General features: G+C 45.0%; 1 protein-coding gene across 1 annotated transcript in view; it reads right to left on the bottom strand.

Moving 5' to 3' along the window:
- Positions 1 to 22,002, bottom strand: part of LVRN (laeverin) — a 98,634-nt gene extending 76,632 nt beyond the window's left edge. The window contains exon 1 of the mRNA XM_066603089.1: positions 21,195 to 22,002. Coding sequence (XP_066459186.1) covers positions 21,195 to 21,934 — 740 coding nt within the window. The 5' untranslated portion in view covers positions 21,935 to 22,002. The remainder of the gene's footprint in view (positions 1 to 21,194) is intronic.
- Between the last annotated feature and the right edge of the window lie 1,510 nt (positions 22,003 to 23,512).

The following is a 23,512-nucleotide window of genomic DNA, read 5'->3' as shown; positions in this document are numbered from 1 at the left end:
GTTAAAATAAAAAAAAATTGCATTCTCACCTTCTGCCGGCAGCTCCGAGCGGCCGTCCTGCAGTGGGTGTGAAGGGGGTGTGAGTCAGACCTGCCCCCTGATTGGCTCAGCGCTGAGCCAATCAGAGGCATGCCTCACTCACACCCATTCATGAATTCATGAATGGATGTGAGTCAGACCTGCCCCTGATTGGCTCAGCGCTGAGAGGCAGCAGTCACTCATCCATTCATGAATTCATGAATGGGTGTGTGAGTGAAACCGGCCTCTGATTGGTCAGGCTGTGACCAATCAGAGGCGGATCATTTAGCAGGCGGGGATTTTAAAGCCCCGCCGGCTGAATAGTGCCGAGAAGCAGTTCAGGAGAACTGACAGCGGCCGCGGCTGGACTCCGGCTGCAGCGGAAAGGTGAGTATACAATTTTTTTTTATTTTAACACATTTTAGCATGAATTGCAGGGAAGGGTTTATATATTTAACCCCTTCCCGAAAATTCACCCCGCGCACGCCGGCAGCCCATTGCTTTCAATGGAGCGGCTGTATTGCCGCTCCATTGAATTCAATGGGCAAACATCGTTCTTCTCTGCCACAGCTGTTACAGCTGTGGCAGAGAAGAATGATTTGTCTTCTATATGTTCTCAATGGGGTCGGCGCTGCTGCCGCCGGCCCCGTTGAGCGCATATACAGAAGCGAACAGAAATCGCAGATCGCAGATAGGTGCGATCTGCGATTTTTTGTTCTATAATTTTTCGGACGAGCGCATAAAAAGCGCTCATGTGTCCGATACCATTGCGAAGCAATGGTTTTAAAAAATCGCCGGACGCATGTGCATGCGCAAATCGCGGCAAAAAACGCCCGTCTGACTAAGCCCTGATCATGTTCTTCAAGAGAGGGTAGTTCAACGAAATCTGGCCCTGGGATTTCAGCTAAATGAGACACTGGCTGAGGGTAGACTAGGATACTCTATTTTACATTTATTTTTCTTGTTATATCCTTAAGTTTTCACTATACAAAAGTAACAGTTACTGGAATGATCTCTTGGCTCTTGCCAAACCATATGTATACCAAATGGCACCTTATCCCATGTTCACTTTGTCCACATCTATAAACTCCCAACACATTGCTTGCACACCTTGTGAGGGGCCCAAGACTTATCTTGATCACAAAGTGTCTTTGAAATATGCAAAATAGGCTTGCTTGACAAATGCACTGATGTTCGCCCTTTGACTGGGAACTATGAAATTGCCACAGGGCTGTTTAGGCACTTACAGTGAGTAAGAGCAGATGCAGACATAATCTGAAGGTAAGAAAATAAATGTGTAAAAAGAAAAATTTTTTTTGCTAATTCACTATATAGAGCATCACACAACTCCTCACCACACTATCGCATGTGTAACTGATTAGCCTAGACAAATAATAACCTGTCGCCAGTCGCCAAGGTCATCCTCCACCCCTCCCACTTGAGGAAGGTTCACTCTCGGCCAATAGGCGAGTGCTAATGCTCCACTTGACCCAGGCTTGAGTAATAACATTAAGATAAGCTGTAGAGAAAAAACCTGACGCGATAGAAAAGTAACTGCATTTTTGGAATCAGCATGCCTATTTTAATTTACATCACCTGACAAATCCAAAGTCAAGTAAGATTTTGTTCAAAATTGTTCCCCGGTGATACTAATGTGAGTTTATATGGGGATTTTCAGTGATTGTAAAGCCTTTGACAGACATGACCAAGAAGAGTACCTTTTCTTTTTAGTGGTCCTCAAGCGCAGTTAAAGCTTTCAATATTCTGAAGGCGTGTTTCTCTTTGGCTACTGTTCTTATTCAACCTGATTCTTCTAAACCTTTTGTGGTGGAGGTAGAGGCTTCAGAGGTGTGAGTGGGCACAGTTCTGTTTCAGGGCACTGATGACTTGAAAGATCTCCATTAGAGATGAGCGAGCGTACTCGTCCAAGCTTGATGCTCGTTCGAGTATTAGGGTGTTCGAGATGCTCGTTACTCGAGACGAGCACCACGCGATGTTCGAGTTACTTTCACTTTCATCTCTGAGACATTTGCGCGCTTTTCTGGCCAATAGAAAGACATGGAAGGCATTACAACTTCCTCCTGTGACGTTCCAGCCGTATACCACCCCCCTGCAGTGAGTGGCTGGGGAGATCAGGTGTCACCCGAGTATTAAAATCTGCCCCGCCCACGGCTCGCCACACATGCATTCTGACAGAGATCAGGGAAAGTGCTGGTGATGCTGCTGCTATAGGGAGAGCGTTAGGTGTTATTTTAGGCTTGAAGAACCCCAACGGTCCTTCTTAGGGCCACATCTGACCGGGTGCAGTACTGTTGAGGCTGCTTTTAGCACTGTTGCACAATTTTTTTTTTTTGTATATCGGGCGTGCAGACCATTGCGTCCTCAGTCTGCAGTCATTGTACAGAGTATAGGGGCAGTACTGGTGAGGCAGGGAAAGAGGGAAAGGTGAAAGAGATATACTGTCTATATAGGCAGTGGGCTTTTTCAAAAAAATTGGGGAAAAATACTATATTTGGGCTGCCTGTGACCGTCTTCAGTGTACTTCGTGTCTGCTGGGGGTAGTAGTCCTAATTAATACGCAGCTAAGCAGTACAGCAGGCTTGTGCAAAATTGTTTCCTGGCTCTGCTGTGCCCGTTACATCACCGCCATGATAGCGCCAGAGGGAAACAGTAAACATAATATACGCTGCATACAGTATCTGTCTGCTGTTTCAGCTCACCATTTAAAAAAACGGAAGCCAAATACTTAAGGCGTACCACTGCCCTTTGGCGACTTGACTGCTTCTGCGCTGTGAATTCCACTAGCTGAGTGATACGCACCTACGTCTTACTACAGGCGTGCGCAAAATTGTTTCCTGGCTCTGCTGTCTCCGTTACATCACCGCCGTCATAGCGCCAGAGGGAAACAGTAAACATAAAATACGCTGCATACAGTATCTGTCTGCTGTTTCAGCTCACCATTTAAAAAAAGGGAAGCCAAATATTTAAGGCGTACCACTGCGCTTTGGCGACTTGACTGCTTCTGCGCTGTGAATTCCACTAGCTGAGTGATACGCACCTACGTCTCACTACAGGCGTGCGCAAAATTGTTTCCTGGCTCTGCTGTCTCCGTTACATCACCGCCGTCATAGCGCCAGAGGGAAACAGTAAACATAATATACGCTGCATACAGTATCTGTCTGCTGTTTCAGCTCACCATTTAAAAAAAGGGAAGCCAAATATTTAAAGCGTACCACTGCCCTTTGGCGACTTGACTGCTTCTGCGCTGTGAATTCCACTAGCTCAGTCCTACGCACCTACGTCTCACTACAGGCGTGCGCAAAATTGTTTCCTGGCTCTGCTGTCTCCGTTACATCACCGCCATCATAGCGCCAGAGGGAAACAGTAAACATAATATACGCTGCATACAGTATCTGTCTGCTGTTTCAGCTCACCATTTAAAAAAAGGGAAGCCAAATACTTAAGGCGTACCACTGCCCTTTGGCGACTTGACTGCTTCTACTCTGTGAATTCCACTAGCTCAGTCCTACGCACCTATGTCTCACTACAGGCGTGCGAAAATTGTTTCCTGGCTCTGCTGTCTCCGTTACATGACCACCGTCATAGCGCCAGAGGGAAACAGTAAACATAATATAAGCTGCATACAGTATCTGTCTGCTGTTTCAGCTCACCATTTAAAAAAAGGGAAGCCAAATACTTAAGGCGTACCACTGCCCTTTGGCGACTTGACTGCTTCTGCGCTGTGAATTTCACTAGCTCAGTCCTACGCACCTACGTCTCACTACAGGCGTGCGCAAAATTGTTTCCTGGCTCTGTTGTCTCCGTTACATCACCGCCGTCATAGCGCCAGAGGGAAACAGTAAACATAATATACGCTGCATACAGTATCTGTCTGCTGTTTCAGCTTACCATTTAAAAAAAGGGAAGCCAAATACTTAAGGCGTACCACTGCCCTTTGGCGACTTGACTGCTTCTGCACTGTGAATTCCACTAGCAAAGTTCTACGCACCTACGTCTCACTACAGGCGTGCGCAAAATTGTTTCCTGGCTCTGCTGTCTCCATTACATCACCGCCGTCATAGCGCCAGAGGGAAACAGTAAACATAATATACGCTGCATACAGTATCTGTCTGCTGTTTCAGCTCACCATTTAAAAAAAGGGAAGCCAAATACTTAAGGCGTACCACTGCCCTTTGGTGACTTGACTGCTTTTGCGCTGTGAATTCCACTAGCTCAGTCCTACACACCTTCGTCTCACCACAGGCGTGCGCAAAATTGTTTCCTGGCTCTGCTGTGCATTCCGTAAGCGAAGTCAGCCTCCAACCACAGGCCAATAAGCGGCATATTTAATTACAGCATTCTGTTTCTGCTCTACTCGTAAAACACCATTCTGAGGGGTAGGGGTAGGCCTAGAGGACGTGGACACGGGCGAGGACACGGAGGCCAAATTCAGGGTGTGGGCACAGGCCGAGCTCCTGATCCAGGTGTATCGCAGCCGACTGCTGCGGGATTAGGAGAGAGGCAAGTTTCAGGGGTCCCCAGATTCACCTCACAATTAATGGGTCCACGCGGTAGATCTTTATTAGAAAATGAGCAGTGTGAGCAGCTCCTGTTGTGGATGGCAGAAAGTGCATCCAGCAATCTATCGACCACCCAGACTTCTACACCGTCCACTGCTGCAACTTTAAATCCTCTGGCTGCTGCTCCTCCTTCCTCCCAGCCTCCTCACTCCATTACAATGACACATTCTGAGGAGCAGGCAGACTCCCAGGAACTGTTCTCGGGCCCCTGCCCAGAATGGGCAGCAATGGTTCCTCTCCCACCGGAGGAGTTTGTCGTGACCGATGCCCAACCTTTGGAAAGTTCCCGGGGTCCAGGGGATGAGGCTGGGGACTTCCGGCAACTGTCTCAAGAGCTTTCAGTAGGTGAGGAGGACGATGACGATGAGACACAGTTGTCTATCACTCAGGTAGTAGTAATTGCAGTAAGTCCGAGGGAGGAGCGCACAGAGGATTCAAAGGAAGAGCAGCTGGACAATGAGGTGACTGACCCCACCTGGTTTGCTAAGCCTACTGAGGACAGGTCTTCAGAGGGGGAGGCAAGTGCAGCAGCAGGGCAGGTTGGAAGAGGCAGTGTGGTGGCCAGGGGTAGAGGCAGGGCCAGACCGAATAATCCACCAACTGTTTCCCAAAGCGCCCCCTCGCGCCATGCCACCCTGCAGAGGCCGAGGTGCTCAAAGGTCTGGCAGTTTTTCACTGAGAGTGCAGACGACCGACGAACTGTGGTGTGCAAGGTTTGTCGCGCCAAGATCAGTCGGGGAGCCACCACCACCAGCCTCACCACCACCAGCATGCGCAGGCATATGATGGCCAAGCACCCCACAAGGTGGGACGAAGGCCGTTCACCGCCTCCGGTTTGCACCACTGCCTCTCCCCCTGTGCCCCAACCTGCCACTGAGATCCAACCCCCCTCTCAGGACACAGGCACGACTGTCTCCCAGCCTGCTCCCACACCCTCACCTCCGCTGTCCTCGGCCCCATCCAGCAATGTCTCTCAGCGCAGCGTCCAGCCGTCGCTAGTGCAACTGTTTGAGCGCAAGCGCAAGTACACCGCCACGCACCCGCGTGCTCAAGCGTTAAACGTGCACTTAGCCAAATTGATCAGCCTGGAGATTCTGCCGTATAGGCTTGTGGAAACGGAGGCTTTCAAAAACATGATGGCGGTGGCGGCCCCGCGCTACTCGGTTCCCAGTCGCCACTACTTTTCCCGATGTGCCGTCCCAGCCCTGCACGACCACGTCTCCCGCAACATTGTACGCGCCCTCACCAACGAGTTTACTGCCACGGTCCACTTAACAACGGACACGTGGACAAGCACAGGCAGGCAGGGCCACTATATCTCCCTGACGGCACATTGGGTAAATTTAGTGGAGGCTGGGACCGAGTCAGAGCCTGGGACCGCTCACGTCCTACCCACCCCCAGAATTGCGGGCCCCAGCTCGGTGCTGGTATCTGCGGCGGTGTATGCTTCCTCCACTAAACCACCCTCCTTCTCCTACGCAACCTCTGTCTCGCAATCAAGATGTGTCAGCAGCAGCACGTCGCCACCAGTCGGTGTCGCGTGGGGTGGCAGCACAGCGGTGGGCAAGCGCCAGCAGGCCGTGCTGAAACTACTCAGCTTAGGAGAGAAGAGGCACACGGCCCACGAACTGCTGCAGGGTCTGACAGAGCAGACCGACCGCTGGCTTTCGCCGCTCAGCCTCCAACCGGGCATGGTCATGTGTGACAACGGCCGTAACCTGGTGGCGGCTCTGCAGCTCGGCAGCCTCACGCACGTGCCATGCCTGGCCCACGTCTTTAATTTGGTGGTTCAGCGCTTTCTGAAAAGCTACTCACGCTTGTCAGACCTGCTCAGAAAGGTGCGCCGGCTCAGCGCACATTTCCGCAAGTCCAACACGGAAAGTGCCACAGTGCGGACCCTGCAACATCGGTTTAATCTGCCAGTGCCCCGACTGCTGTGCGACGTGCCCACACGGTGGAACTCTACGCTCCACATGTTGGCCAGGCTCTATGAGCAGCGTAGAGCTATAGTGGAATACCAACTCCAACATGGGCGGTGTAGTGGGAGTCAGCCTCCTCAATTCTTTACAGAAGAGTGGGCCTGGTTGGCAGACATCTGCCAGGTCCTTGGAAACTTTGAGGAGTCTACCCAGGTGGTGAGCGGGGATGCTGCAATCATTAGCATCACCATTCCTCTGCTATGCCTCTTGAGAAGTTCCCTGCAAAGCATAAAGGCAGACGCTTTGCGCTCGGAAACGGAGGCGGGGGAAGACAGTATGTCGCTGGATAGTCAGAGCACCCTCATGTCTATATCTCAGTGCGTTGAGGAGGAGGAGGAGGAGGGGGAGGAGCATGAGGAGGAGGGGGAAGAGACAGCTTGGCCCACTGCTGAGGGTACCCATGCTGCTTGCCTGTCATCCTTTCAGCGTGTATGGCCAGAGGAGGAGGAGGAGGAGGATCCTGAAAGTGATCTTCCTAGTGAGGACAGCCATGTGTTGCGTACAGGTACCCTGGCACACATGGCGGACTTCATGTTAGGATGCCTTTCTCGTGACCCTTGCGTTACACACATTCTGGCCACTACGGATTACTGGGTGTACACACTGCTTGACCCACGGTATAAGGAGAACCTTTCCACTCTCATACCCGAAGAGGAAAGGGGTTCGAGAGTGATGCTATACCACAGGACCCTGGTGGACAAACTGATGGTAAAATTCCCATCCGACAGCGTTAGCGGCAGAAGGCGCAGTTCCGAGGGCCAGGTAGCAGGGGAGGCGCGGAGATCAGGCAGCATGTACAGCGCAGGCAGGGGAACATTCTCCAAGGCTTTTGCCAGCTTTATGGCTCCCCAGCAAGACTGTGTCACTGCTCCCCAGTCAAGGCTGAGTCGGCGGGAGCACTGTAAAAGGATGGTGAGGGAGTACGTAGCCGATCGCACGACCGTCCTCCGTGGCGCCTCTGCCCCCTACAACTACTGGGTGTCGAAGCTGGACATGTGGCCTGAACTCGCGCTGTATGCCCTGGAGGTACTTGCTTGTCCTGCGGCTAGTGTCTTCTCAGAGAGGGTGTTTAGTGGGGCTGGGGGAATCATCACGGATAAGCGTACCTGCCTGTCAACCGACAGTGCCGACCGGCTTACACTCATAAAGATGAACAAAGCCTGGATTTCCCCAGACTTCTCTTCTCCACCAGCGGACAGCAGCGGTACCTAAACAATACGTAGGCTGCACCCGCGGATGGAAGCATCGTTCTCTATCACCATCAAAAACGGGAACCTTTTAGCTTCATCAATCTGTGTATAATATTCATCCTCCTCCTCCTGCTCCTCCTCCTGAAACCTCACGTAATCACGCCGAACGGGCAATTTTTCTTAGGCCCACAAGGCTCAGTCATATTACTTTAGTAAACAATGTTTATACGTTTCAATTCTCATTAAAGCGTTGAAACTTTCACCTGAACCAATTTTTATTTTAACTGCGCTGCCTCTAGGCCTAGTTACAAATTAAGCCACATTGACCAAAGCTTATCATCCTGAAACTAATGGTCAAACTGTGAGATGTAATCAGAGTCTTGAGCAATATTTGCTGTGTTTTGTTTCCGACGATCAGGAGGATTGGTCGTGGTTTTTAGCTTTGGCAGAGGGGGTCTCGACACGCCTACGGGCTGTCTGTACCATTCCAGTCTGTCCTACAGGTTAATGTTAGGTTTTTGTGATTTGTTATTTCTTTAGGTGTTACTTGGGTCATTTGTCTGTATTCCCTCTCTGGTCTCCCCGTCATTGATTTTGTTCCCTTGTGTCATACATTGACTCTACTATGGTCTTTGTGGAACTTTGTCTGTCCTATTGTATTACATTGACTGTTATATAAGGCTGCATTTGGGTGTTGTTATTGCTGAATATTATCTCAGCTTTGGTGGACTGAGATCGTGTTCATTGCACTTCTGCTGCTAAGCGAAGTAGTGTATTTGTTGTTTAATTCTGCTGTAATGTAAAGTGGAGCTTTTGTTGTCCATTTGTATTTTCCCTGTTTTTAGGTGCTAGAGTCAGTGGCTTAGGCACGAGACGTGGGTCCACCTTTATTGATGTGATAACCTCACTTTTAGGCAGGGCTGTTCTTTCCTTGAAGTTCTTTTGTTTTTGATTTTATGGTACTTCACTCCCTTCCGCAGTCTGCTCCCTATGTGAACAAAACCTTAAAGGAGATGTCCCGAGGCAGCAAGTGGGTCTATACACTTCTGTATGGCCATAATAATGCACTTTGTAATGTACATTGTGCATTAATTATGAGCCATACAGAAGTTATAAAAAGTTTTATACTTACCTGCTCCGTTGCTAGCGTCCTCGTCTCCATGGTGCCGACTAATTTTCGCCCTCCGATGGCCAAATTAGCCGCGCTTGCGCAGTCCGGGTCTTCTCCTCTTCTCTATGGGGCTCCGTGTAGCTCCGTGTAGCTCCGCCCCGTCACGTGCCGATTCCAGCCAATCAGGAGGCTGGAATCGGCAATGGACCGCACAGAAGCCCTGCGGTCCATGAAGACAGAGGATCCCGGCGGCCATCTTCAGCAGGTGAGTATGAAGACGCCGGACCGCCGGGATTCAGGTAAGCGCTGTGCGGGTGGTTTTTTTAACCCCTGCATCGGGGTTGTCTCGCGCCGAACGGGGGGGGGGTTTAAAAAAAAAAAACCCGTTTCGGCGCGGGACATCTCCTTTAAGTTCGTCCTGGATGTTGTGCGTCTTACGTTCAGGGTGGACATGACCCCAAGTCTGAAATGTTCAGAAACCTTCCAAATAGCATTTAAAGCTGTAAGATGCATTCATACTGTACATTTTCAGTTAAAGATGTGCTCTTCCATACCTTTCACTGACTTGTGAGTCTTTTTTGAAAGCTGACCACTCTTCTTGGGATATCTCAAGCCAAGAGGAAAGGCACATCTGTATATTGAATTATGCCACCAGATCACATGATACCTACTCAACTGACCATCTCTTTAACTCCATAACTATTTGTAGTAATTTTGGTGTGGGTTAATTGTGTGCATATAAAATGTATTAAGTTTACAGAAAGTCCGATTAGATGCTCACATTTCCTTGCAATCAAAAGCAAATTGAAACAATTCAGCCAGTGGAAAAGTTAGTCCATCCAACCTGACCCTTAACTTGCCATGCACAGTGTGAAATGACTCTTGCTCGAGATTCAGAGAGGCATGACCATCAATTGCATGATTTTCAACTATTTAAAATCGCATCTGAAGGAATTGTAAATGCAAAAAAACCCATTATTACGCTGAAAAGTGATTTCCATTCTATTATTCGGTGTGCAGTTTCAGCTTAATAATGAAGCAATTATTGTTCAGGAGCCTCTGACTGCTGATAAATAAGTGCAGAGATTTCACATCTAAACCTCATGCTCCAGTTCACATCTAAACATCATGCCCCAGTTCAATGTTCTGAAAATGTGGAATACTGACACTCCTGAATACCAAGACTTGCATCTGAAAAAGTTTTACAGTTTACAGTACAAGTCTGAGATGGAAATTAACAGGGAAACCAACAAGTTTTTCTCTAAGGTATTGCAGCATATATCAGTTGGCAGTTCTGCGGATAGCAATTTCTTGTAGCCGCTTGTTTATCCGAAATTTACATTCTGCATATAAAATATTTACCTGTAAATGTTGATATCTATAATTAATATACAAGTTTTTCTGTAACACGGTCCCACTGGAAGGCATTCATGCAAATATCCATTTAATCCCCTGCCACAAAATAGGTAAATATTTTTTTCAAGGTGCTATAAGCCAAAAGTTATGTTCTGATAACTAGCTTCCTTTTTACATTGCTTGTAACATGCTAATGACTGAGAGAAAAGAATGCAGGACTTTCCTGTCAGAAAAAATATTACACATATAGTTACTGTTAAAAAATTATTTTTTCATACATAAAGGTGGTCTTCATGAATAACATACATATGTCACCAAGGATGTAGCTAGGGGGGGCAGGCGGGGCATGTGTCTGGGGTGCAATGAAGAGAGGGGGCATCAGACCAGCCTACACTCAAAGGAGGCCTTTAGTTATACCCCTGGGCCTAGAGTAGGGCAACAGAGCGCCATGGTTACAGTACAGATGAGAACCGTGCTGTTGTACAATTTGGTCAATTGATTATTAATTGGTGGCACACTTTTGAAGGTAAAACAGCGGATTTACCTGCAAAACCACAAGGCCACAAACAATTTATATTCATACTGTGCCAACATGCTGTTCAGTGCATATTTCAGATGCATCACAGTTGCTCAGTGGAGCGTTACCTTCGGATGTCCAGATCTGGACTCCACAATGTAGGAACAAAATAAATTTTAAAAAGTTATGTTACATTAATTCATTTGAGAATATAAAAAGATCATGGCGTTCTAATAAATTGTGCCAGATAAAAAAATGGGTTATGCTACATCTCGTAAACTCAGCTCTGCATTATCTGTAAATAACCAGATTACCTTTCCCTGCACAAGGCATTTGCGGATTCCATTTGACTATGCGCTCATTATCACATCAAGGTATATTCACGCAAACTATTTTTCCGTCCAATTTCCAGGCCGAATAAATTGGTCCAAAATCGAATGGAAATAGAACATATTCATTTGAATGGGTGTGTTTACATAGGCCTTGTTTTACTGAGACAAACAATCCAAGAGAAAAAAAAATCGTAACGTCCTATTTTAGTGCAATTTTTTATATACAAATTTCCCATTCAATTCTATGTATGTATTTAGAAAAATGGGTTGCACTTGAAAGCAATCTATTTTAAATGCATGCAACCATAATGACCATAAATAAAAAATAGCATCTGGGAGCGTTTTTTTTACGCGCATAAAAATTGGATGCAAAACTGATGAAAATCTGGCAGGAAGGTTGTATAAGCGCATGAAAATTGCAAGAAAATCATACAAAAAATTGGTCTGATTTTGTTAGGAGTCGGACCACAAATTTAAAAAATAACACTCGTGTGAATATGCCCTCAGTCTGTTCCATCAGTGCTCCTTGATCTTGTAGAATTACCTCTCCTGTATCGGTGACATCTCAGCACAGGTACTAACTGATCTGGAAGACACTACTAGAAAATATACCGTAGCAAATAACTGAAATACAGTATATTTTGTCTCTGTGCACCGCCTCTGCTCACCTGCTCCGGGAGCTGCAGTTGAGTGACGCCATTCGTCATTCACTGCATGCAAGCTTATAACTTGTGATGCTGTTTTTTAACCCATGAGGCTGTTATTACACAAGTACTAATGGTGGGCACAAGTGCCACATTTTACTGATAACTGCCAGTTAGCGCTATTAGACGAGTGTTAATGGCGTGTAATAATGCAAGCAAAGTGCAGCCCGGCCAGTGTCAGGAATATGCAGTAGCCGCTAAAGCTTGTGTAATAGCAGCCTTAGAACGAGGCCTAGTTTGGCCTTCAGGTCTTGTGGTTTTCTTTCGATTTTTCATCCCTGTCTACTGAGAGCCCTAACTTTCTTTTTTCCCTTGATCCAGCTGTGTAAGAGCTTGATTTCTGCAGGGCAGGCTTATTTTTTAATCGCACCATTTTAGGATACATATAATGAATTGAAAAAATATTAAGTTTTTTTGGAAAAGATGGAAAAAACAGCAATTATGCCATTTTCTTTGTTTTTATTGTGTTCACCATATGATATGAATGACATTGATGTGATTAAGGCAATAATAAATTTATATAGTTTATTTTATGTTTTACTGCCTTTGCACAATTACACACAAAAAAAAATCATTGTGTTTGTATTCTAAGAGCCATAACTACTTTTTTGTTTCCATCGATGGAGGCGTGTGAGGGATTATTTTTTGTGGAACGAGTGCAATAAATATTCTCCTTTCCCCAATAACCCACTACATGTTGTAGGAGTGCAGTAGACAGATTGGCTTACAGAGGGTGGCAGATAGGCATTCAGGCTGCACCTGTGGGTGTGGCAGGAAGCAACATAAAAGTATGACTTCCTGCCAAACTCAGGAGGAAGTTGGCTGAGAGCCAGAGAGTCAGTGTGAAGATGCGGCATCAGGAACTAGGAGCATGAGGTCCAGCACAGACCAGTTGAGGCTTGTCCCAAGCCTGACAGAGACTCCTGGGTGAGGGGGGATGACAGAGACCCTGTGGGTTGTGAACCCTGAGGACTGTATGTATTAAGTATAGCATGTGTTGTAGATAGAATAAATACTGGCAGAATTTCTTGTATTTTTTTACGCAGACTTAATTGCGGAATTACATATCCCGTATGTTAGAAATCCACAAGAACAATTCCCCAGACGTCCTTAATTCCGCAGCAGAAAGCTTTTTCACTGTGGAATTTCATCTTGCGGTTTTGAATAAGGACACGCAGATTTTAAAAGGTGCAGAATTCAATCCCCATAGGGATAACATTAGGATGCAGAAATGTTTGCCTAAGGCCCCCGGCACACAGGTGGAAATTCTGCAGCCGGATTTGCCGCAGAATTTCTGCCCATGCCCGCCTGCATAGAATTGCATTGCAAAACGCAATCCTATGCACACAGCTGCGATTTGTCCGCGTGAAAACACTCGCGGAAAACAAATCGTGGCATGTTCTATTTCTGTGTGGGTCTCGCAGAGGCCCACACAGAAATATCAGTGGTGACGGGACGGCTCCTCTCTGCGCATGCGCTGGCTAGCCGGCAGCTGGCGCATAGCAGGAGATGGAAGACGCCGGGAGCGGGTGAGCCGTGGGAGAATTCTCGCAGCGGGATCCGACCCGGACGTCTGCAAGTGGCCTAATTCCGTCCTGTGTGAAAGGTCTATAAGGATCTTCAGGACTCTGACCATTTGCCTGTTTAGAGTTATTTCCGCTGGCACCCTGAGTATACTTGTCATGTAAAAACATCAATGAGAAACTTCTGCATGTAGCAATACATCACAGTTTACAAGGTGCACATTGCCATCAGGCTTGACAACTGCGGTAAAATATACTGGACCATAATTTAGAAGAGTATCAGTTTTTCACCAAAGTATTTATAAGAAAATGTGCAAAATTATATAAGACAATATTTGAACAGTACAGAAATTATCTTATTTGGTGCTAAAACACATTTCAAAATAGACTGAATCAACCTTTTAACAAAAAACCTCAAAATGCATCAACATCCATTGCAAGTATTGCAGTCTACCCACTGTATGTGCTGTTATTGTCAGTCCGGAACAAAACATTCAACACCATTCCCATTTATCTAATACAAAGCCCCCATCCATTTTAATGAAGATGCAATTTACGGAAATGATTAACTGTCTCAAGGTGCAGCGTCTTCGTGACTCTACCAGCAAAATGTAAATAAATGTGTTGATTTTCTGTACCTGAATGGTACTGAACTAATGTATTCATGAGACAAATTAATAAGCACCTTATAAAGAGGTGTCAGCTGCTATTACTTGTTATTGGAAAAGCGATAATATCACACAGGGTTGACATCCAGTTGCCGTCATCCCTAGCTTCTTTTTTTATTTTTTTTGCGAACAAAAATGCTTAACAGTGTCTGGTGTCTTGAAAGCAAACTTTTTTATTCTTGCAGCCTGGGATATATATATATCGTCATGATTCCGCTAGATATTAAAATCATTGGTCCATTAAGACAAGTTAGCTACTTGCAGTTGCCACAAATTAGTTTGAGGAAAAACAAAGAAAAAAGGTTTGGTACCGTGTTAGCTAGTAAGGCAAAATGTGATTGTTCTCAGTAAGAGAAACCAAGTAATCTTGTAGATATGATACCTTTTAATGGCTAACAAAAATACATGATGTTATAGCGAGCTTTTGAACCTCTCAGTGTCCTTCCTCAGGCAAAATGGAACAAATCTAAAGACGTATTTAATAAATACACATGATCACATAACAGTAAATGATTAGTCCAGTGACAAGGAATGTGAAAGGAATTTGCAATCTCTTCTTCAGACCTGCAAACAAGGAAGATAATACCTCTGCAGGAACTGGACATGTTGTAGATGTCAAATTAGTGGAAGTCCACAACAGGAAACCACAGGGTCTCAGTCTCTGTGTTTAATCTAGAGATGGCACAGTTCCTCCCACGAGCAGTCCCTCTCCAAAGAAATCAATGGAAGTTACTAAGAACTTGGAGTGACAGCTGGTTGCATTGGGGTGGTTACTCACATGCATTTTAGCCCAGGTGCACGCTTCTCACATGTGCAAGTTGCACTTGAAAGGCTTGGACACAACTCTCACTGGACAGCACCTTTCCCCAAGTTGTTTGGTTTACACAGACACAGTTCATAGACATACATTAGCATGTTCTATTTCTTGTCCGTGACACAGACAGGAATAGGACATGCAATGATTATTTTTATGCGGACCATCAGTATATAAATCTGTATAGCCTCATAGGCTATAATGGGGCTTTATGCTGCCCCTAATCTGCTAGCGTGCTGGAGGCCTTAGTTACATTTTTACGCATTTCAAATTCAAAGAAAAAAAGTTTGCGGGGATCCGAGTCTCTTCTGCCGCACCTTTACATCCACATCAATTTAACATTTCAGATAATAAATAAAATAAATACTTATGTTTAAGTTATTTTTCTCGAGATAGGGACTGGTAACCATCTTCCCAGTAAATGCTATGGAACATACTGGTAGCACATCTTTAAAGGGAAAGTTCTATCAAAAGAAGTTATACCCTATCCTTGGGAAAACTATCTGATTGGTGGGGTCTAACTGCTTAGACCCCACAATTATGAAAATAGGGTTCCAAAGGTCCCCAAATGAATGAACAGTGGTCATGCCTGCTCCATTCATTTCAATAGGACTGTGGGAGGTAGCCAAGTATAAGCAATCTGTGGACTTTGAATGGGCTAGTCTTGGACCACAATAGTGTTAGCTGCGATTTATTCATCAGTCTATGTGAAAAAATGGCTGTGTGAATTAAATATTGGCTGCTTATTATAGGTTAAGGTACATTCCGCACGAAGTCTGTTGGACACTTGGACAGCAACTCATAGTCGTGAAATGCGCTCATGTGAATAATACACAACAGAGCAGTGCCATACACTGTCCACTGAGGCATCAAGTACAAAAACAATGTATGGGCTAGCCTAGGTCCGCCCTTGGTTATCTGAAAATTATATCTTCTCACATTTGCCATTAGTTTTTGCTATTATTTCTCAGATATCATCTGGATATTCTAACTTTTCCTGCAGCAACAGGTAACAACACAGATGGTGTAGGAATTATTGGTAAGATCCCTTGTGATCTCGAGCTGTGAAGGAGTTTATAATTACATCCCTAGAAGTCTTACGCTTTAAGTGGGATTCAAAATAGTCATGTAGTAATATATTACTTTGCAACAAAAAAGAAGAGGAGAAAAAAAATCGTATTCAGTTTTACACTACATTATTTGACTAGAGGAAACTTGGGAAAAGAACAGGAGGGAAGGAAGGACAAGGGAGACATTCCCTGCTGAAGTATTGTCAAGAACAGAGAAGGCACATAAAGCTGGGGCTCTCATCTGATAGCGTTGTGCTGATATGCTCAGAATACACTGTGACAGATCAGTTTGGTCGAGTATAGGGAGCGGGGAACTGCAGGCCTTTCCTGGTCCACGAGGGGCCTTTCCCAGGGCTTGAAATTGAGTATAATTGTCCAGAAGAAAAAGTAACAAGGATAGGTGCTGTTCCCCAGATCCTGACAGATGTAATGCCAGACTCGCTCCAGATACAGGTACTCATTGTTTATTAGTAAAAAAAACAGGACAAACAAAATGAAACTATACTTTTGAAGCCCAGATCAGGATCTTCCTCATTCTGTAGTTTTGTATTTTTGTGCCATTTTTTGCGAATGAACAATAAGAACCTGGATTTTGTGTGAGTCTGGCTTGAAATCTGTCTGTATATGGGAAATGCTGCTGTTCTATTCACTATAATGGGAGCATCGGAGATTTCAATGGGAGCACTCCCATTGAAAAGAAAGGAGAAGTGGTATAATCGATTCATTCCGTGACCTTTAGGACTTCTGTTCTGGAGATCGGTGGGGATCCCGGTGGTTGCACTTCTACTGATGATAAAGCTATTCCCTATCCTGTGGAGAGGGTATGATTTTATAATTAGGCATAACCGCTTTAAGGTTAAAATGTCATTCTGGGCAAAGAGTACTTCTCTTTGTGTGTAGTACAGAGTTCATAGGGCTAGACATATGACATGCTGCCCCTCTGACCTACCTGGAACACTACTCCAAGGGTGGCAGTAGGAAATTTAAAAAACAGTGGGGCACAGGTAGGTAATTGTAAGGATGGCAGAGCAAATTACAGTTGTTGTTTATATAGCTAGCAATGGTGATGCATCAGTGATTTGTCAACCTCACCGGTGTCATTGCTGGAGCTAAGTAAAGCAAGACTGTTGGGACCAAGAAAACTCTGGTGTAGATGTGGCTGATTAGTCTGATGAGTTCATTACTAATTTTTTGCTATTTTATACCATTGTCAGCCACTTGCAAAAAATACGTAGGGCTGGACGTTGTCTGCAGTAAAAGAATTGTTTCATGGAGACCTCATATTCCCATATGTTCTATTAGAGCATACAGAAGTCATAGTTGATTCTCCTGCTCTGTATCCTCTCTATTAGCTAAAACTGAGAATTACTAACGAAGAGCAGTTATAGCCTCTGCATGCTGACATGCTGGAACACGTATTTCATGGTCAGCCACCCATTTGATTATCTGAAATGTAATATTACGTTTCCTCCGCACTGACTGCAGCACGGGTAATGTTTGTCCGGATGCAGCTTCCCACGTCAATGACAGCTAATCACTAGTGGTTTGAACTAGACCCAGCTTAAATAGAGGTTGTCATAACCTGACAACCCATTTAATTTGGCAAGTCACTTGGCCCTTTAATTTTACACTCTGTTTTTAAAGGGTTTCAGCACACATTACATTTACCACTTGTCCACAGGATAAGACATTAGTTAATACTACAGTATGATCACTGAGGTCTCCACCTCTGGGACTCCCTACAGTTACTAGAATCATCAATAGTGTCTTATTCCTTTCAAGGAGTTTGAATGTAGTGACGGTCTACCTAGGAGTTTGAATGAAGTAGCAGTCGAGCTTGTGTGTTGCTATGCCACTCAAACTCTGTACTGATGGAAAATAGTAGAGTTAACCATAGTTGTGCAGAGAGAGAACCCAGGATCCAGATTCTAGTGATCACTGCAGGTAGCAGCAGTGGAGCCCCAGACATGTGTCACCTATCCTGTGGGGAGATGATAAATGTACTTTGTAGAAAAATCTATGCAAGTACTAAACCTACAGATATTTTAACTAGAGTACAACCTGAAATGGGCAGGGGCAAAAAATTACAAGATGCAGCATATGTAACGCACATCCACAGGTTTGATTTAGTTTGAACAGAACCAGAAGTTCACCAAAGCCCTAAAACATGTGTATAACCCTGTACGACAGACATGAAAACCCTGTATAACACTCTCAGGGCTTTTATAGTTCTTACAGAGTGTTACACACAAGTGTTCGGTACTAGTGTTGAGCAAACCCAACCAGAAGAATCCTGTTTCGGGTAGAACTTTGCTAGAAGGTTGGTTTCGTTTCTTGCTGAAAAAGGGTTCTACTAGTTCAGTTCGCTTAACAGTACACAGAATACTAGAACCCCCAATGACCATGAGAATTGGGGTCAGCAGTCAAGCATGTGCACTTTCGCTCAATTTGTTCCAACAGGACCACCGGAGATAGCTGAATGCTTGTAGGATGAGTCTTCAGGTTTATTAAAATAGTGTATGCTATAAAGTATATTTCATGAACTCACAGCACACTGCACACACATCTCTCCCAGTTGCCACCTCATGCTTGCCCTATATTTATAAGTATTTTGTGCCCAACAATGGTATAAGCCCATAATAAATTTGGAGCATCATTTTTGTCATCAAATCTGTCCCAAGTGTTGCAAAACAAGGTGACAATTAGCAGACATCATTCCTAAACAATGCACTCTACACTACTTTTCTGGAACATTTCATAGATGTTCCCCACTATGTTTGCTCTAGAGCTTTAAACCCTGCAGAGAACATAAACTGCCTGTATTATCTATTTGCAACATAGCAGCGTCCTCATTCTGCAGAGCTTTCTTAGGGCTCACTCACACAGCCATACGTTGTCAGCGTATTAGGGCTTAACCAGACTAACATGTTTGCGCATCTGGGGAAAAAAAAACAATTCATGCGTAACTACGCTCCATAGCGGTGAGTGTAATTGCATATGCGCCCATCTGTTAGAGGGCTTATTAAGATGACCGTATTTAAGCAGGTATTTCCATACGTTTAAAAGTCACACATAAAACGCAACAATGCAATGCATTGGATTCCAATGGCTTCATTCAGATGATCTTTTTCAGCCATCTCTTTTTATTTGGCGTGTGAAAAGATAAATCTTGACCTATCTTTTGCCGTGTTACGCAGCAAGCTCCCATAGACTTCTACGGCAGCTGGAAAAAAAGGAAGGTGGAGGGAGTTACCCTGCGTACAACGCTGGGAAAAGAAGACAGCTCATCCTAATTAGGCATTAAATTAATTCCCAGCGTCTTATTCCAATCGTTGATTGCATTGCTTCAGCGTGGTTTTTTACAGTAGCAGCGCCTCGTGTGAAGGGCTTAAAATACACAAATTACGATCGGAAGTCGATTGTGGCAAAAGTTCATTCATGCGAATATACGGTGCATACAGGGGAACGTATAAGCACATACGGTAGTGTGAAGGAGCCCTAAGCCCTACATGTGTAATAAACATGCACATAATACGCAGACAACATATGCCCGTGTGAGTGGGCGCTTAGGGTTATATCTGCTGCCCACAGATTGCATGCAGTCAGGTTGCAAAATCTGTACAGTAACAAATGTTTCCAGTCTTCAGAACTGCCTCTTATCACAAGCACTTCCAGCTCACGTCTTCTCTGGGCATAACACTAGGCTATAGATTCCTGCCATGCGTTCTACAGACCATCTGAGAGCTCACATCCTGTTTAAAATAGAACTATGTAAAAAAAGACGCCAAAATAAATATTTAGTATTTTGCAGTATCATGTATTACAGCACATAAGCTGATGTTGCATTTAATAGTTACTGTTATTTACATCTATCTTATGTTTTTGATACAGTCATTTACTAGGGTCTGCCTCTTAAAGGGGCATGCAACAGTAAACACAGTTCTTCACAATAAATATTTTAATAGTATAGGATTTTTGGTGCTGCTCTTATAAACAAGGGAGAGTATAAGAGCCAAAGGCTGCTTTCACTTCAGCGGCGGGGGTACCGTATTTCTGCTCTGTTTGGGGAGCAGGAAAGGGGAATCCACTGCCAAAGGATGCATTTTATGACGGAACCGAACAGCTCCGAATTGACCCCATTGGCTACGATGCAGTCCGTTTGGTTTCCACTCAGCTGTCTGGCATTTTACCGGACATTCTTTCAGTATTTTGTGCCGGATCTGCAAATTAAAGCTCCAGCGTAGATGTGAAAGCAGCATGATGCAAACACGCTCTCTCCATATGCCTGTGCTCCAGACCAACACTCTGAGTCAGAGAGAAGTTCACTACAGTACATTTAGTTCTCTTTCAGTTTTACCAGTGTTAGTTTATTTCCTTTACTTGTTCTATCAATAAAAACACTTGTATTTACAGTAATGACACATTTAGGCTATAATCACACAGAGTGGATTGGCCACGGATTTTGTTTGGAGAATCTGCAGCGTTTCCAAGCATAAAATCTGCATTTGAAATCTGCATCTACTGCTACAAAGTTGGTGTAGATTCACGGCAGACTTAACCCCCCCCCACACACACACACACACACATTGAATGCTATTGGTCAAACTCCGTAGCGTATCCAATGCTATAAGGCTATGTTCACATGGGGTACATTTGTCTGGATTTTCCATGTGGACTCTCTGCACGGAAAATCCACGGCATTTACATTAGCAGAAAAGTGAACAAGATTTGTAAGACAGATTTCAAAAGCAAATTTTATGCGGGGAAATGCTACAGATTTTCCGCTCAGAAAATCTGCACAAAATCTAGTCGATCCATCCTGTGTGAACGTAACCTAATTGACTTGCTGTGGATTTAAATTCCACACTGCATATCAATTTCCACAGAGGATTTTTTTCTTCTGCGTGTGGATGAGACGTGCAAAATCTCATCCACTTTGCTGCTACTGTAAATGGTGTGGATTTTCTGTGCAGAGAGCCTGCATGGAAAATCCGCAGAACATCTGTCTCATATGAACATATCCTTGGCAATCTAATCAATGTAACATTGCATACGGCTGCTGTCTCCTCTGCTCATCTGCTTTGTACTGTAATGTGCACTGTATGAAGCCAGACTGCAATAGCTTTACTTGCATATATGGAAGCCTTACTATGGAAAGCGCATGGAATTGTATTGCTTTTACTAATGATCTTGGGCACTGACTTATCTGTCATTATAGCTACATGTATATGCTGAAGTAGGAGGAATTCAGAGAAAGGAGGACATTAAAGAAATGGTGCTAAGTGCCCTGTGCATGCAGTATAGAGGGATAGAAGGAACCTATGTCACTTACTTCTCCACGTTGAAGTCTTTGTATGATGCTATGAAGAGTCCTGAGTAGTCAGAGCTCAGGAAGCCTTGGTAGTCCAGCTCCAGCACATATAGGTTCCCTGCTACAAGTGGCCTCTCCAGCTCCAGCACCAGGTACTGATGGGGCTCAGAATACCATAGGTTAGTAATGGAAATATTCTTGTCTGAGGAGCTAGCACTCGTGTCTTGTAAATGTGAGGATACCTCTTCTTCATAGAAGCTGGCTCCATTAGTTAGTTTGAGTCCTACTTGTGACTGTTTGCTGTCAGTTTGCTTACTCTTGTAGTGTAACTCCACTGCCAGCGGTGCCAGCTGTGCCCGGCTAATGTTAAGCTCAGAGCTATGCAGCAGCACAACGTCTGTGCCATGCACACAGCTGATAGTGATATTCACCTGCCCAGACAGGAGGTAGTTGCCCTCAGCATCTTGCTCTGTTCTTGGCCACAGCTCTAGGTCGTAGTGCATAGGTACCAGGTCGGGGGGCAGCCTGGGGTTGTCCCATATACCGGGTCGCCCTGTGGCTTGTGGTGGCAAAGTGCATGTCAAAGTGGGGGTCGTCAAGTTAAGAGTGTCAATGTCTGTGTCTATGAGCTCCGCTCTTGTAGTCCTGGCATACAGTGCCCCCAGCACGATGAGTGCCAGCAGTAGGGCAGCCAGCAGCAGTGCCAGCAGCGCAGCAGACGTCCTGCTCAGGTAGAAGCCGGAGGAAGCCTTGGGTCCCATGCTGCACCCTGCACTGCCCGTGTCCACAAGATGAGTCCTGGGCTCTGCCTGGATAGTGAGTGCTGGGTGTGTCACAGGGTGGCAGGGGGGAGTGCAGAAGATTGCTCCATAGATTTTGGGGCTGGAGAATGTGCAACAGGAGGAAGAGAGAAACTGATCTATTCTGCATATACAGTATTTACTGAATGAGCAGCAGCAGCACAGAGGGTGGGCATGGGGGGAGAGCTGCTGGGACTTCTCACAACGATACCTACAGAAGAATCACAATCACAGAAGCAAGAAGAATTCAGAACACAGAATTTTGTTCCATACAATATGCATGTAATAGAAAAGACCCAACCCACAGAGAAGTGATGGTACATGAATAGGAATAATGGAAGTAATTACATAGATAGGAAGGGCGATAGCAAGAACAATGCAAGAGAAGATGAATAAAAAAACTGCGCAAGATGGCTAAAACACAGACAACATCTAGAAGTATGAGTCATTATTATACCTAGCTATGAGTGATTACTCCAGCTTTATCCTACTTAACTGTAAGTGTGCTGGAACATGCTTGCCAAATATCCGTAAATTCCTGGACAGTTCGCAAAAATAGGGCACTTTTTGCACAGTGTCCTGAAAAGAATTGATGGGAGGGCAGGAGAAACTTGTACAGAATACTGTAATTATTATTATTAGCATTTACATAATTGCTCCTATAATCTTTAAAGAGACTGTCACCTACTTGTATCTCCATAAACAAAGCTTATGGGCTGAAAGTAAGTGACCTGCTGAGTCCCGGAATGTTATACTTATACTTACCTTCCCTGTCGTTTCCCAGCGTCAACGCTGGAAGCCACCGATGAATGCATTAAGCGGCGCTGCTAAGTACTCTGCATGTTCTAATTTTATAACAGTCGGACTACTTAGCAGCGCTGCTCAATGCACTGCAGCAGCGGCTTGTACTGAAAAAGAAATAATCAGGTTAGCAATCCTGCTATTGATTTTACACTAGTTAAGGTGCTTTAAACCCCTTACCAATTGCATAATCTAAATATACGTCTTGCAGTTGTGAAGGGTGTATAGGGTGGACTCGGGAGCCGAGTCCACCCCATGCCTAGTGGTATTAAACTGTTTCTGACAGCTGACAATTGTTGGTAACTGTCGTGATCAAAGTTAGGTCTGATCATAGCAGTTAAGTATTTAGATGTTACTGTCAAAGCTGCCAATGTATATAAACAGTCAGTGGGAGGTGAACACCTTCCCACTCGCCATTGGCATCACCTGCACCACAATTGGGGGGTGCCGATGGGCTAGCGTGTCAACCCGGAGCCTACTAAAGTCTCCCATTGATGCAATACTAAAATATTGCAGTATATAGTACAAGTGATCAAATTATTGCAACTTCAAGTCCCTTGTGGGATCAAATAAGAGTGTTAAAAAGAGTTAATAAAGCTTTTTAAAAATATCAAGAGTAGAGATGAGCGAGCATACTCGCTAAGGCAAACTACTCGAGCGAGTAGTGCTTTAGTCAAGTACCTGCCCACTCGTCTCTAAAGGTTCGGCTGCCGGTGAGTTGTAGGAGTGAGCAAGGAG

Source organism: Eleutherodactylus coqui, chromosome 5 (genome assembly GCF_035609145.1).
Source record: "Eleutherodactylus coqui strain aEleCoq1 chromosome 5, aEleCoq1.hap1, whole genome shotgun sequence".
Taxonomy (NCBI): Eukaryota; Metazoa; Chordata; class Amphibia; order Anura; family Eleutherodactylidae; genus Eleutherodactylus; species Eleutherodactylus coqui.
The sequence above is the reverse complement of the archived record's forward strand: the minus strand, read 5'-3'. Positions and strand labels throughout refer to the sequence as shown.